Source organism: Trichomonas vaginalis, chromosome IV, assembly GCF_026262505.1.
Source record: "Trichomonas vaginalis G3 chromosome IV, whole genome shotgun sequence".
In the NCBI taxonomy this organism is placed as follows: domain Eukaryota; phylum Parabasalia; order Trichomonadida; family Trichomonadidae; genus Trichomonas; species Trichomonas vaginalis.
The window spans coordinates 20064931-20078427 of record NC_067206.1 but is presented as its reverse complement, the minus strand read 5'-3'; the positions used below and the strand labels follow the sequence as shown (position 1 = coordinate 20078427).

Below are 13497 nucleotides of genomic sequence, written 5' to 3'. Positions count from 1 at the left end.
TATTTCATCTTTCTTCCTTCCATTAATCAATAAACCTTCTTTTATTTGATAATCCAACAGTCTTTGGTGGCCATCCGTAGCCACTTCCACTTCTACCACCACTTCCACGTCCTCGACCTCTTTTAATTCCTTGAATTCTCCTTTGCGTTTCCAATTCGTTCCTAAAAAGATCTTGTTGCGATCTTCTTCTCTTAAGATTCTAGTCATAGACAAATTAATCTAGTTTGGATTTTGTTCCCAAATCACACGATTTTCAACTTTAATTCATTGATTTTGATCATCATTTTGTAAATCTTCTTCTTCCGGCTCCAAAAGATCACCAATCCTGATTCTTTTTTTCAATATTTTCTTACTTCTGTTGCAAGATTCATATCAACTTCTGCATAAGAAAATACTCAAACACACGTTTTATTCGAGATTTTCGGAAAGCATTTGTAATGTTGATTGGCATCGCGACTCTTTAAAAAGCATCGACATATCAATACACACATAACTACACGCATATTCATCACATATACTATACCTTAATATTTTATATCTTATACGCTCATAAAACACATTCTTGTCGAGAAGCGAAACAATGTGAGGTGAATTTCAACACCTGACACTTCGTATTTTTCAGATATATCGATCAATATAGAGTTTTATTTGGATGGAAAATGAATCTCTTTGGTGAAAATGAATAGACGGCCTTTTAAAATGCATTCACGTACAATATTTACCTGATCAAAAATTGTGTGTTGCAATCTTCACAATTTAATTTGAAAATTAGTTTTTTGATTTTAAAATGTCTGCAATATCAAAATGATGCTTGATTAAAAAGATGCTTTCTCTGAATGAAGATAATTGCCCAATTACGAAGTGTCGGGAGAGAGATTTCACATCACCTCGTTATCCCGCACTTGTCGAAAACTGAATCTGATTGAACTACTCATATGATCATATAGACTCAACACATATAGAATATAAAATAGCTCCCTATACAGAATGTGCGCCGCTTATCCAAACATATTATTCCCCTATATCGAACCAAATTATTCACAGTACAAGTTCTAAAAAGTGCGATATTTCATATTCTCTCATGTATATGTGATCCATAAGGTATAGGTCGTTCAATTATTGCGTAGCATCTCAATATTCAATTAAGATATTTCTATTCTGATTTCATATTGATAATCTGCTATAATTGTAACATATTGTATTTTTAATATCAAGTCTCAAATATTAAATATGGATGAGTTAGGAAGGTTTCAATTGCTTTTTTTGAGCTGGAAATGACACTTTTCATATCTAGTTTTGAATTCAAGTTGTCCTTTATCTATTTAATAACATGCCAATACGATATGGTGAAAAATAAAATAGAACAGATTACTCAACATAATATGTAATATATCTATTGTTATAATTAGAAGATATATCAGAACGATTTTTTTTAATAAAACACGAAAATAGATTTTTTAGTTCCATAACGTTTTTTAAAAATTGAATATTGAAATATTGGAATAAACATAATGCAAGTATATTCTGCCATATTAAAATGCTCAATGTTTTTCTATAATATGGTAACTTATTTGATTTTTTAAACCTATATTTATGGTTTTATATAAAAATAATTTATTGTGAGTTTTTTTGTCAAAAATCATCGAATTAATTTGCATGAGTGGTAATATCCAAATCACTTAGATCATACAGAATTTATTATGTAATTCATTAGTTCATCCATTCTATTTTGTTGTGTACTTATTTTGCCTCCTGAAAACTTTGTTAACAATGAAATAAAAAATCATAATGTTTATCAACTAAAATTTTTGAAACATAAAATTAGAATTTCTATATTCGGGAAGTTTATTTAATTCATTCTACTTCAATAACAATTTTAAATAAGAATAATATAAATATTATTTAGCTACTATTAAAATTTATAATCATGAAATTAGAACAAAAATATCATTTTCAGGTATGGAGATGCTACGCAATTACTGAACGACCTATATATATTATGCGAATATAGTTTTTAATAGTTTAAAATTAATTTTTGATTTTCAAGGTTGTGAATAATCTGAGCTCAAAAAATAGATTTCCTTCATTCATATATCAAAAGATACCTTATATATAGGCGCTTCTATCCTATAAATATCAAAGGAATAGGTGCTCGTTATAAAAAAGTTATAAGCGAAAAATGGAACGTTATATTGATAGTTTCACTTCACTTCATATTACCTCTTGTTCTAAAATAATTATTCATCAACTATTTATAAAATAAGATATGTGCTTTATGTCTAATATATTTTTGGTAGAAATTTTGAGAAAATATTAAGTTTTCAAGATCACTTCACTTCCACCATTTCGTCTTACAACACTTTTGATACTCGGATTCATGTTGATATAAATAAAAAAAGACAATTTGCAACGATTAAAGATGTAATTAACAATATTGACAAATCAACAGCTCTCAACGAGAAATATCCAGTGACACTTTTCAACATTCAAACCGTAAGATAGATGTGATGCATATTCTGCTTTATGCAACAATTGGGAAGTTCATGATATTAACTGTGGTATTACTTTCTATAGCTAGTTTCACTATTTTCGAAAAAGTTGTAGCGACTTTTATCAACATTTTGCTGATAACTATATAAATTACAATCATTCTATAGCCCTCTAAATTTTATTCAAAAAAATTCTGGAATTTTCTCTCAATTTTTATGTAAATGTTAAAAAGAATTTTCCCTTTTAGTTTCGGATCTATTAAGATCGTTATAGTTCAATATGTTCAAATCTGTCCAACCAGCAAAATAGATCATTTAAAAAACCTTATCTCTTCCATTAGACAAAAAATACAAGAAGATAAAGTCCAAGATGTTGCGCTATTTTCTCAGCAATTGAATGTCATAGACTCAATTAGTGAATACGATCTACAATCTAGAGAAACATTGTCAATATGTAAAGTTTTCAAATTATCTAGAGGAAGTTGTTGGCTACAATGCAATAGTTTATAATAAGTACATCATAGCCAACCATTTCTTTTAAAATTTGTAGAAATTTTGTCGATTATCAATTTATGTGTACAATTTTGTTCAATTTTTTATACGTGACGATAGCTTACGAGGCGCTGATTCGAGATCAGAACATCATAAGCTATCGTCTCATATCAAAAAATCTCGCCCACTAGATCTATTATAGGGCCACTTTTACATATGATGGGTCGCGATTTTTTAATCCCAGATATAACTTTTAAGACCGCTGTACAAGGTTAAATTTCAGTTTGATAATATAACAAACACATATATAGAGGTGCCATGTTGACTTGTTTTAAAAGGAGGAAAGTTAGTTTTTTGATTTGAAAAAAGTAGGATTTTTATTCTGAAACTCTTTTGTTTCGATCAGAGTCTCAGAATGAAATGTCTACAATATAATTTTTGCTATGAGCTCAATATGATATTATATCGTGAAAATTTATGTGTTCTACGAATAAGCTAAATATATGAAAGAAAAAAATTGCAAATCATCGCTCTCAAAAAGTCGAGAAATCCCGGATATTTTAAATAACATAGAATATCAATATTCCTTGAAATATATGTTTTGAAATAAAATCCAGGATTAATAAATTCTGTTTCTATTACAAAGAAGATAACACTCAACTTCTCAAGGATGACAACATTATTTGGAGATGTGCTAACGGGATGTTTTGGTGATAACTCAAATGAAATAGTTGTAAGCAAAATAGCTAATTTTAACCTTGTCAATCATTTCTTGACGAGCTTGGCATTTGAGTGGGTCGAATACACTCTCTAAAAAGTGAACTATACATTGATGATTTTGAATTCATGTATGGTTCACTATCACGTGTAATAAACAGAAATTCATCAAAAGTGACAGCTCTCAATTTTTTGACATTTGTAAATTCTAAATTGAATGAGAAAAATGAAATAATACTAAGCATAATACAATATTCTAGATTTAATTATAATTAGGAAAAAGTTAGTTTTGAGAGTACTTTTCATAGGCATATAGAATGAAATCTTCTGAAAAATAATATCACATAAACTCATATTATTTTCTAATATATAACTATTTATATAAAAATCAAATTCAATGATCTTAAAAGCGAATGATAAACCTCAAAATTTACGAATATAATGAGTGGGAATATAATGCTTATCTATCATAAAACCATATGAAATATCAATTTTGCTTTACGCCTAATTTTTGACGACAATTAGCAAAAAATGTTAAATGTTAACACTCAGTCCATTTGAATATGAAAAATAAAATTGACTTTGATTAAATGTTTTTATTTATCATGCAATTCTCTTGCGACCAAAGATTTGAATAAAATTTCAAAAAATAAGATAGCTTAAAAAATAATATACGGTAGTGTTTACTAATAGATGAATAGTATATAAATTCTATTAAAATGGATTTGATCCAAAAAAAATATAAAATTTGATCATAAATAAAATCGTTTTAAATTACTTCTTCATTTAAATTATAACAATTATTTTTGGTTTTATATTTTTTTGGATCAAATCCATTTTAATAGAATTTATATACTATTCATCTATTAGTAAACACTACCGTATATTATTTTTTAAGCTATCTTATTTTTTGAAATTTTATTCAAATCTTTGGTCGCAAGAAGAATTGCATGATAAATAAAAACATTTAATCAAAGTCAATTTTATTTTTCATATTCAAATGGACTGAGTGTTAACATTTAACATTTTTTGCTAATTGTCGTCAAAAATTAGGCGTAAAGCAAAAATTGATATTTCATATGGTTTTATGATAGATAAGCATTATATTCCCACTCATTATATTCGTAAATTTTGAGGTTTATCCTTCGCTTTTAAGATCATTGAATTTGATTTTATATAAAATAGTTATATATTAGAAAATAATATGAGTTTATGTGATATTATTTTTCAGAAGATTTTGTGTTCTTCTTCAAAATTTTATTTTTTATTAAAAAGAATCTTTACAAAATATACATTTACTTTAATTAATATTTAAAAACGTGCTCTATCAAAAGTTCCAAAATTCAATATTTTAGCTTTTCTGAGGTGTCACTTTTGATGAATTTCTGTTTACAACATGGTTCACTATCACGAGCCTCCAATCCCCTCAAAAAATCTGAGAAACTTTGGCTGAATAATTTAAGATTCGTCCAAAGTTTCTGCCATGGCTAGGTGTTCTAAGAAGAAATGGTGGAAGTGAACTGATGTTGAAACCTTAATATTTCCTCGAATTTTCAACCAAAAATATATTTTCTTTCCCTTTCATTCTCGGCTGGGTCAACAAATTTGGAGTTAATTCTAGGCATTTGGGAGTCTAGAAAGTGATATTTTAATGAACTCAATTGGAATTTGTGTTATTTTGTTAGTAAAATATCTGTTTTATAAGAATAAGTGAAGAGTAACTTGATGGTAAAATCACGTTTTCTTGGTTAAAATGTGTACTATGGAATTGGTAATACTGCAGTACACTATATCTTTGGCAATAACTTGGTTTCCATCTTGAATTTGTAAATTCTGTTGACTACTTATTTCTCTTTTCCTAATGTATCGTTTTTAAGTTGAAAATCTAAGGTATAAGCTTTGTCTTCAATTACAAAGGAATCATGTTTAAGAGATTTATAAATTTTTTAGATTTCTTTTCGTCCGTGCTTTGGCTTCGAGACTTTCTGACATTTTAACCAGTTTTACAACCTTTTTAGATTGTTCTAATATACGAAAATTCGGATTTGACAAAGTAAAGTGTCAAATTATTAATTTCCAAAAAAGTTTTTAATGATACAAAGTTTGGCCACTTTATAGAAAGAATTGCAGGGTAAGAGGTACATAGTATGAATATGTACCTCTTATCCTGCAATTCCTTATTAAAATGGGAGAAACTTTGTCATTTTCACAATTATAATAGTAGTTTAATTCAAATATGATTTGGGCTAGCTTTTGAATGGTATTCTTTTGCATTTTGTTATGGAGCTCTATACCAAAAAAGATCCCCATTGGCTAACCGCCAATTTACGCATACCATACAATCCAGCAGCGCTGGTGAACGTACCACTACTAAATGGAGGGATCAGACCAAAGATTGATCCAGTCACTTACTACAAAGCTTTATATTGTAATCATCGTATTACTACAGAACAGTTCAAGAAATTTGTCCTATTTTCGCGATAATATCACTAGAATTATTATCCTACGATAGCAAAAAAATCATAATAGGGTGTCTAGAACATCCGTAGTCCTAAGTATACTACTTTTCATTCACTCAAATTATTGATCAATAACAAACTATACGAGTCAATACATCTCGATAATACAGAACTTCCCCTCTTCAACCCGAAGATATAGTTCACAGCCCCTTCGACTACTATGAATTACCAAATCTTGACATCCAATAGACAACAGAACAAGATACAGACTCTCCATCACATGATGCTGAAGAAAAACAAAGAGAAGAAGAAGACGAGCCATCACAGCAATTTGATGAAACATCTCAAATACCATCTGAAGTTTCTTCCGAAGAATCAACTTCATCTGATAATGATACTATTGCCGTACCAGAAGTTGAGATCACTGTCCATCGCGGTCGGCCACCTAAAGAAATACCACAGAATTTGCTTGAATCGATCAGCAACCTCAGAGAAAACTACGGCCGAATGGGGATTATTGCAGTTTATGAAATTCTTAATCAAGATATTTCATATGCTGAAGAACACTTTGAGGATTTTGTCAAAGCCAAGAATGGTGAGTTGCCTGATCAAAGCCAAACACAAGAATGGTTCGACACCATTCGAAGAGACATTCATCTTAATCGCATCAACAAGTCAGTGCCAAAAGATCTGACAATAGATGATGATCTAGTATCATATTTACTCATATTAAAGAACATATTATATCTGGACATACCTTTACCTGATACTCCATCCCGACATATGATCAGCAAGGCATTTACTGCACTTGGCATTGCTCAGCATAGAGAGAAGCAAGAGAAGAAAGGCAAGACCAGATACCAAGCATGCCAGCCGAACTTGATCAGGCATGTGGATATCCACTTCTTAGGTAAAAAGAGAAGTGAAATCCTATATGCTGTTATCGATGATCGATCACGCATGATCATCGACTGGCAATATTTGAGCACCAAAGAGACCAAGCAAATGGTGATTGTAATTGAAAGGGCCATTGCCAGGTTTGGTCCTCACCATTCAATATGGTTGGACAATGGCGGAGAGAACCACTGAGAGATGGCTAGTTGACGGAGAAGAGATGGAGTTCGAACCAATTGGAAAGCAAGGTAAAAATTTATGAATAAAAATATTTTTGACACGTAAAGTTGCCACTTTTCCGGATCTGACATGTAAATTTTTCGTATACAACATTCTTTACTAGAAGAAAGAATTCAATTATTTGCCATCACAATGAAAACGGCTAAAAATCAATTTGTAAATGTTGTATTTTATCGTCAATCCTCAAACTGCTGAAAAAATTCAATATTGTGTGGTTACATTATGCCAGTTCGCTCATCATTATCCGTGATATTAGAGTGAAAATTGTGCTCTTAATATTGCAATGTTGCATGCTAAGATCAGTCATAATGTAAACCTCTCAATTTTATTGTCGTGGGAAGTATCTCAATTCCTTCAAAAAAATTGAAAAACTATTTAATTTTAAAAATATAATACTTTTAATTAGTTAATTAATTGGAGATATTTTTAAAAAATCACTTTTGATAATACTTTTGAGAACTTTAATTAAAAAAATATATTCAAAAATATCCAGGATATCAAGAGGGAATTGTTCCTTATGAGGTATATAGTTATGATGTATACCTCATAAGGAACAATTCCCTCCTTAAAACGAGAAAACTTGTTCGAAATTGTTTATCATTTCGAACAAGTTTTCTCGTTTTTAATAAGAAACTAAAGGCTATGAGGCACTGATTATATATTAGTGCCTCATAGCCTTTAGTTTCTAATAGATAGCTGGGAAACTTTCTCCAAATGATAAGTTATTCAGAGAAAGTTTCCCAGCTATCAAGATGGAATTGTTCCTTATGAGGTATATAGTTATGATGAATACCTCATAAGGAACAATTCCCTCCTTAAAATCGTAGACATTTTTATACTTATTAATCAACCATTCAAAATCATATTCCTCTGAAAAGTTATTTTATTAAGAATTTAGAAATTTAATAAATATAGAGTTTGAATTTCATACAATACCTATATATTTTCAATAATGGAATTTGAAAACCATTCTCAAAAGTTCTCAGAAAACCTTTTTTTCATTAATTTTAAGAAATCTGAGTATTAAATTAAGTGATAAATTCGTTTGACACTACTTTAATTTTTAAATTCAAAAAATTATATGTGCTTCTTAAAATGACTCAAAAATTTTATTATAAAATAATATATAATATTAAAAATCCCACAACATTTTTTTACTTTGCATAATCGTACTTCCTCGACGATTAATTTCCACTCAATTTCTATCGTTGACCGAACTTAGCATGCAACAGCAAGAGCAATAGAGAATGAATTTCCGCTCGCAAAACTTTCGTGGTGCTCTGTCATTGTTTTGAGAGCTTGCGCTAAGGTGGCAAGTTTTTTTTGCTACACCTAAAATTTTGAAATTTTATCTTTTAAATGCTCATAAGAACATCGATACTTGAAGAGGAAGGATCTAGAGCATTGGCATATTTTGACAAGCAATGGCCCCGCACAAAAGAGAATTGGATGATGCTCTACATAGTAGATGGAAACATAACAAGCAATGTTTCTCAGTAACATATCCATCTGCTCAAACGATCATTCTTCTTATCTAAGAAGAAGGGCAGAATTGATGCAATATGTACTGACATCGGAAAAGAAAATATTGATAAAAAATATTTAGTCTAACAGGCAACCCCGAAGCAAATGGTAAAATTGAGAGGTGGAAATGTAATAAACAGAAATTCATCAAAAGTGACAGCTCTCAATTATTTGACATTTGTAAATTCTAAATTGAATGAGAAAAATGAAATAATACTAAGCATAATACTGTTTCATATTAAGTTCTGTCAAAATGTAAGCTATTGAATTTTTGAGAGGGAAATAATTGTCGAGGAAGTAAAAAGTGACGCTTTAGGAAATATTATTAGAAATATGATAATAAATATATTTGGAAAAAATATGTTTTTTTTTTCAAAAATTGAAATGTTCATAGAATATTTTGAAATATGTAGGGAATTGAATTCGGTAATATATGATAAACAGGATTTTTAAATTTCAAGGAAAAATAGCTTTTGTGAATACTTTTGAGAACTCTTCTCAAAGATCATGATTCAAATATATTAAGGAGCCAAAATATTAGAGATGAGTTCACAATCAAAATTTTCTCACTTTTCTTCCAAATTGACATCCTTACTCACCACTTTCAAGTTTTTCATACATATATCTTACCCATTCATTTGGAATACGAGGTCTCGAGTTTTCGTTCATTTTTTTTACTTTACAAAACTGTTTATTTTCAGAATTTTTAAATTTGAAAAAATCCATTCTATATCTGATAAATAATATATTATTTTTCAATCAAAATATTTTGATTATCATCTCAAAAGTGTTCTCAAAACCTAGTTTTTCTTATTTTGGATAATCTTAATATTTATATTATTATAAACTAATTGAACACCATATGTTTTTGTATACTTTTACAAAAAAATTGATAGATTTGTGATACTTTCCCCGACGATAGAATTGAATAGCTTACATTTTGACAGAACTTAATATGGAACAATACAATATTCTAGATTTAATTATAATTAGGAAAAAGTTAGTTTTGAGAGTACTTTTCATAGGCATATAGAATGAAATCTTCTGAAAAATAATATCACATAAACTCATATTATTTTCTAATATATAACTATTTTATATAAAAATCAAATTCAATGATCTTAAAAGCGAATGATAAACCTCAAAATTTACGAATATAATGAGTGGGAATATAATGCTTATCTATCATAAAACCATATGAAATATCAATTTTTGCTTTACGCCTAATTTTTGACGACAATTAGCAAAAAATGTTAAATGTTAACACTCAGTCCATTTGAATATGAAAAATAAAATTGACTTTGATTAAATGTTTTTATTTATCATGCAATTCTTCTTGCGACCAAAGATTTGAATAAAATTTCAAAAAATAAGATAGCTTAAAAAATAATATACGGTAGTGTTTACTAATAGATGAATAGTATATAAATTCTATTAAAATGGATTTGATCCAAAAAAATATATAAAATTTGATCATAAATAAAATCGTTTTAAATTACTTCTTCATTTAAATTATAACAATTATTTTGGTTTTATATTTTTTGGATCAAATCCATTTTAATAGAATTTATACTATTCATCTATTAGTAAACACTACCGTATATTATTTTTTAAGCTATCTTATTTTTTGAAATTTTATTCAAATCTTTGGTCGCAAGAAGAATTGCATGATAAATAAAAACATTTAATCAAAGTCAATTTTATTTTTCATATTCAAATGGACTGAGTGTTAACATTTAACATTTTTTGCTAATTGTCGTCAAAAATTAGGCGTAAAGCAAAAATTGATATTTCATATGGTTTTATGATAGATAAGCATTATATTCCCACTCATTATATTCGTAAATTTTGAGGTTTATCATTCGCTTTTAAGATCATTGAATTTGATTTTTATATAAAATAGTTATATATTAGAAAATAATATGAGTTTATGTGATATTATTTTTCAGAAGATTTTGTGTTCTTCTTCAAAATTTTATTTTTTATTAAAAAGAATCTTTACAAAATATACATTTACTTTAATTAATATTTAAAAACGTGCTCTATCAAAAGTTCCAAAAATTCAATATTTTAGCTTTTCTGAGGTGTCACTTTTGATGAATTTCTGTTTACAACATGGTTCACTATCACGAGCCTCCAATCCCCTCAAAAAATCTGAGAAACTTTGGCTGAATAATTTAAGATTCGTCCAAAGTTTCTGCCATGGCTAGGTGTTCTAAGAAGAAATGGTGGAAGTGAACTGATGTTGAAACCTTAATATTTCCTCGAATTTTCAACCAAAAATATATTTTCTTTCCCTTTCATTCTCGGCTGGGGTCAACAAATTTGGAGTTAATTCTAGGCATTTGGGAGTCTAGAAAGTGATATTTTAATGAACTCAATTGGAATTTGTGTTATTTTGTTAGTAAAATATCTGTTTTATAAGAATAAGTGAAGAGTAACTTGATGGTAAAATCACGTTTTCTTGGTTAAAATGTGTACTATGGAATTGGTAATACTGCAGTACACTATATCTTTGGCAATAACTTGGTTTCCATCTTGAATTTGTAAATTCTGTTGACTACTTATTTCTCTTTTCCTAATGTATCGTTTTTAAGTTGAAAATCTAAGGTATAAGCTTTGTCTTCAATTACAAAGGAATCATGTTTAAGAGATTTATAAATTTTTTAGATTTCTTTTCGTCCGTGCTTTGGCTTCGAGACTTTCTGACATTTTAACCAGTTTTACAACCTTTTTAGATTGTTCTAATATACGAAAATTCGGATTTGACAAAGTAAAGTGTCAAATTATTAATTTCCAAAAAAGTTTTTAATGATACAAAGTTTGGCCACTTTATAGAAAGAATTGCAGGGTAAGAGGTACATAGTATGAATATGTACCTCTTATCCTGCAATTCCTTATTAAAATGGGAGAAACTTTGTCATTTTCACAATTATAATAGTAGTTTAATTCAAATATGATTTGGGCTAGCTTTTGAATGGTATTCTTTTGCATTTTGTTATGGAGCTCTATACCAAAAAAGATCCCCATTGGCTAACCGCCAATTTACGCATACCATACAATCCAGCAGCGCTGGTGAACGTACCACTACTAAATGGAGGGATCAGACCAAAGATTGATCCAGTCACTTACTACAAAGCTTTATATTGTAATCATCGTATTACTACAGAACAGTTCAAGAAATTTGTCCTATTTTCGCGATAATATCACTAGAATTATTATCCTACGATAGCAAAAAAATCATAATAGGGTGTCTAGAACATCCGTAGTCCTAAGTATACTACTTTTCATTCACTCAAATTATTGATCAATAACAAACTATACGAGTCAATACATCTCGATAATACAGAACTTCCCCCTCTTCAACCCGAAGATATAGTTCACAGCCCCTTCGACTACTATGAATTACCAAATCTTGACATCCAATAGACAACAGAACAAGATACAGACTCTCCATCACATGATGCTGAAGAAAAACAAAGAGAAGAAGAAGACGAGCCATCACAGCAATTTGATGAAACATCTCAAATACCATCTGAAGTTTCTTCCGAAGAATCAACTTCATCTGATAATGATACTATTGCCGTACCAGAAGTTGAGATCACTGTCCATCGCGGTCGGCCACCTAAAGAAATACCACAGAATTTGCTTGAATCGATCAGCAACCTCAGAGAAAACTACGGCCGAATGGGGATTATTGCAGTTTATGAAATTCTTAATCAAGATATTTCATATGCTGAAGAACACTTTGAGGATTTTGTCAAAGCCAAGAATGGTGAGTTGCCTGATCAAAGCCAAACACAAGAATGGTTCGACACCATTCGAAGAGACATTCATCTTAATCGCATCAACAAGTCAGTGCCAAAAGATCTGACAATAGATGATGATCTAGTATCATATTTACTCATATTAAAGAACATATTATATCTGGACATACCTTTACCTGATACTCCATCCCGACATATGATCAGCAAGGCATTTACTGCACTTGGCATTGCTCAGCATAGAGAGAAGCAAGAGAAGAAAGGCAAGACCAGATACCAAGCATGCCAGCCGAACTTGATCAGGCATGTGGATATCCACTTCTTAGGTAAAAAGAGAAGTGAAATCCTATATGCTGTTATCGATGATCGATCACGCATGATCATCGACTGGCAATATTTGAGCACCAAAGAGACCAAGCAAATGGTGATTGTAATTGAAAGGGCCATTGCCAGGTTTGGTCCTCACCATTCAATATGGTTGGACAATGGCGGAGAGAACCACTGAGAGATGGCTAGTTGACGGAGAAGAGATGGAGTTCGAACCAATTGGAAAGCAAGGTAAAAATTTATGAATAAAAATATTTTTGACACGTAAAGTTGCCACTTTTCCGGATCTGACATGTAAATTTTTCGTATACAACATTCTTTACTAGAAGAAAGAATTCAATTATTTGCCATCACAATGAAAACGGCTAAAAATCAATTTGTAAATGTTGTATTTTATCGTCAATCCTCAAACTGCTGAAAAAATTCAATATTGTGTGGTTACATTATGCCAGTTCGCTCATCATTATCCGTGATATTAGAGTGAAAATTGTGCTCTTAATATTGCAATGTTGCATGCTAAGATCAGTCATAATGTAAACCTCTCAATTTTATTGTCGTGGGAAGTATCTCAATTCCTTCAAAAAAATTGAA

At 29.7% G+C, this 13497-nt stretch overlaps 1 protein-coding gene across 1 annotated transcript, besides 18 other annotated features; it reads left to right on the top strand.

The window, feature by feature from the left end:
• The first annotated feature begins 3849 nt into the window (after positions 1-3849).
• Positions 3850-3886: a mobile genetic element.
• Positions 3850-3886: a terminal%2Cinverted (terminal inverted repeat of Banshee-A3 transposon ID:TVAGG3_0133010).
• Positions 3887-5057: 1171 nt separating this feature from the next.
• Positions 5058-5095: a mobile genetic element.
• Positions 5058-5095: a terminal%2Cinverted (terminal inverted repeat of Banshee-A3 transposon ID:TVAGG3_0133000).
• Positions 5096-5110: 15 nt separating this feature from the next.
• Positions 5111-5183: a mobile genetic element.
• An 86-nt stretch (positions 5184-5269) lies between these two features.
• Positions 5270-5315: a mobile genetic element.
• A 2066-nt stretch (positions 5316-7381) lies between these two features.
• Positions 7382-7528: a mobile genetic element.
• A 1417-nt stretch (positions 7529-8945) lies between these two features.
• Positions 8946-8982: a mobile genetic element.
• Positions 8946-8982: a terminal%2Cinverted (terminal inverted repeat of Banshee-A3 transposon ID:TVAGG3_0132960).
• Positions 8983-9044: 62 nt separating this feature from the next.
• Positions 9045-9085: a mobile genetic element.
• Positions 9045-9085: a terminal%2Cinverted (terminal inverted repeat of ISTv3 transposon ID:TVAGG3_0132950).
• A 652-nt stretch (positions 9086-9737) lies between these two features.
• Positions 9738-9779: a mobile genetic element.
• Positions 9738-9779: a terminal%2Cinverted (terminal inverted repeat of ISTv3 transposon ID:TVAGG3_0132940).
• Positions 9780-10893: 1114 nt separating this feature from the next.
• Positions 10894-10931: a mobile genetic element.
• Positions 10894-10931: a terminal%2Cinverted (terminal inverted repeat of Banshee-A3 transposon ID:TVAGG3_0132930).
• Positions 10932-10946: 15 nt separating this feature from the next.
• Positions 10947-11019: a mobile genetic element.
• Positions 11020-11105: 86 nt separating this feature from the next.
• Positions 11106-11152: a mobile genetic element.
• A 1350-nt stretch (positions 11153-12502) lies between these two features.
• Positions 12503-13084, top strand: TVAGG3_0132900 (ribonuclease H-like family; the record flags this gene model as incomplete). The annotated part of the gene is made up of 1 exon (XM_051224007.1): positions 12503-13084. One exon carries the CDS (start codon positions 12503-12505, stop codon positions 13082-13084), a length of 582 nt encoding a protein of 193 aa, XP_051108993.1.
• Positions 13085-13219: 135 nt separating this feature from the next.
• Positions 13220-13366: a mobile genetic element.
• The last annotated feature ends 131 nt before the right edge of the window (positions 13367-13497 follow it).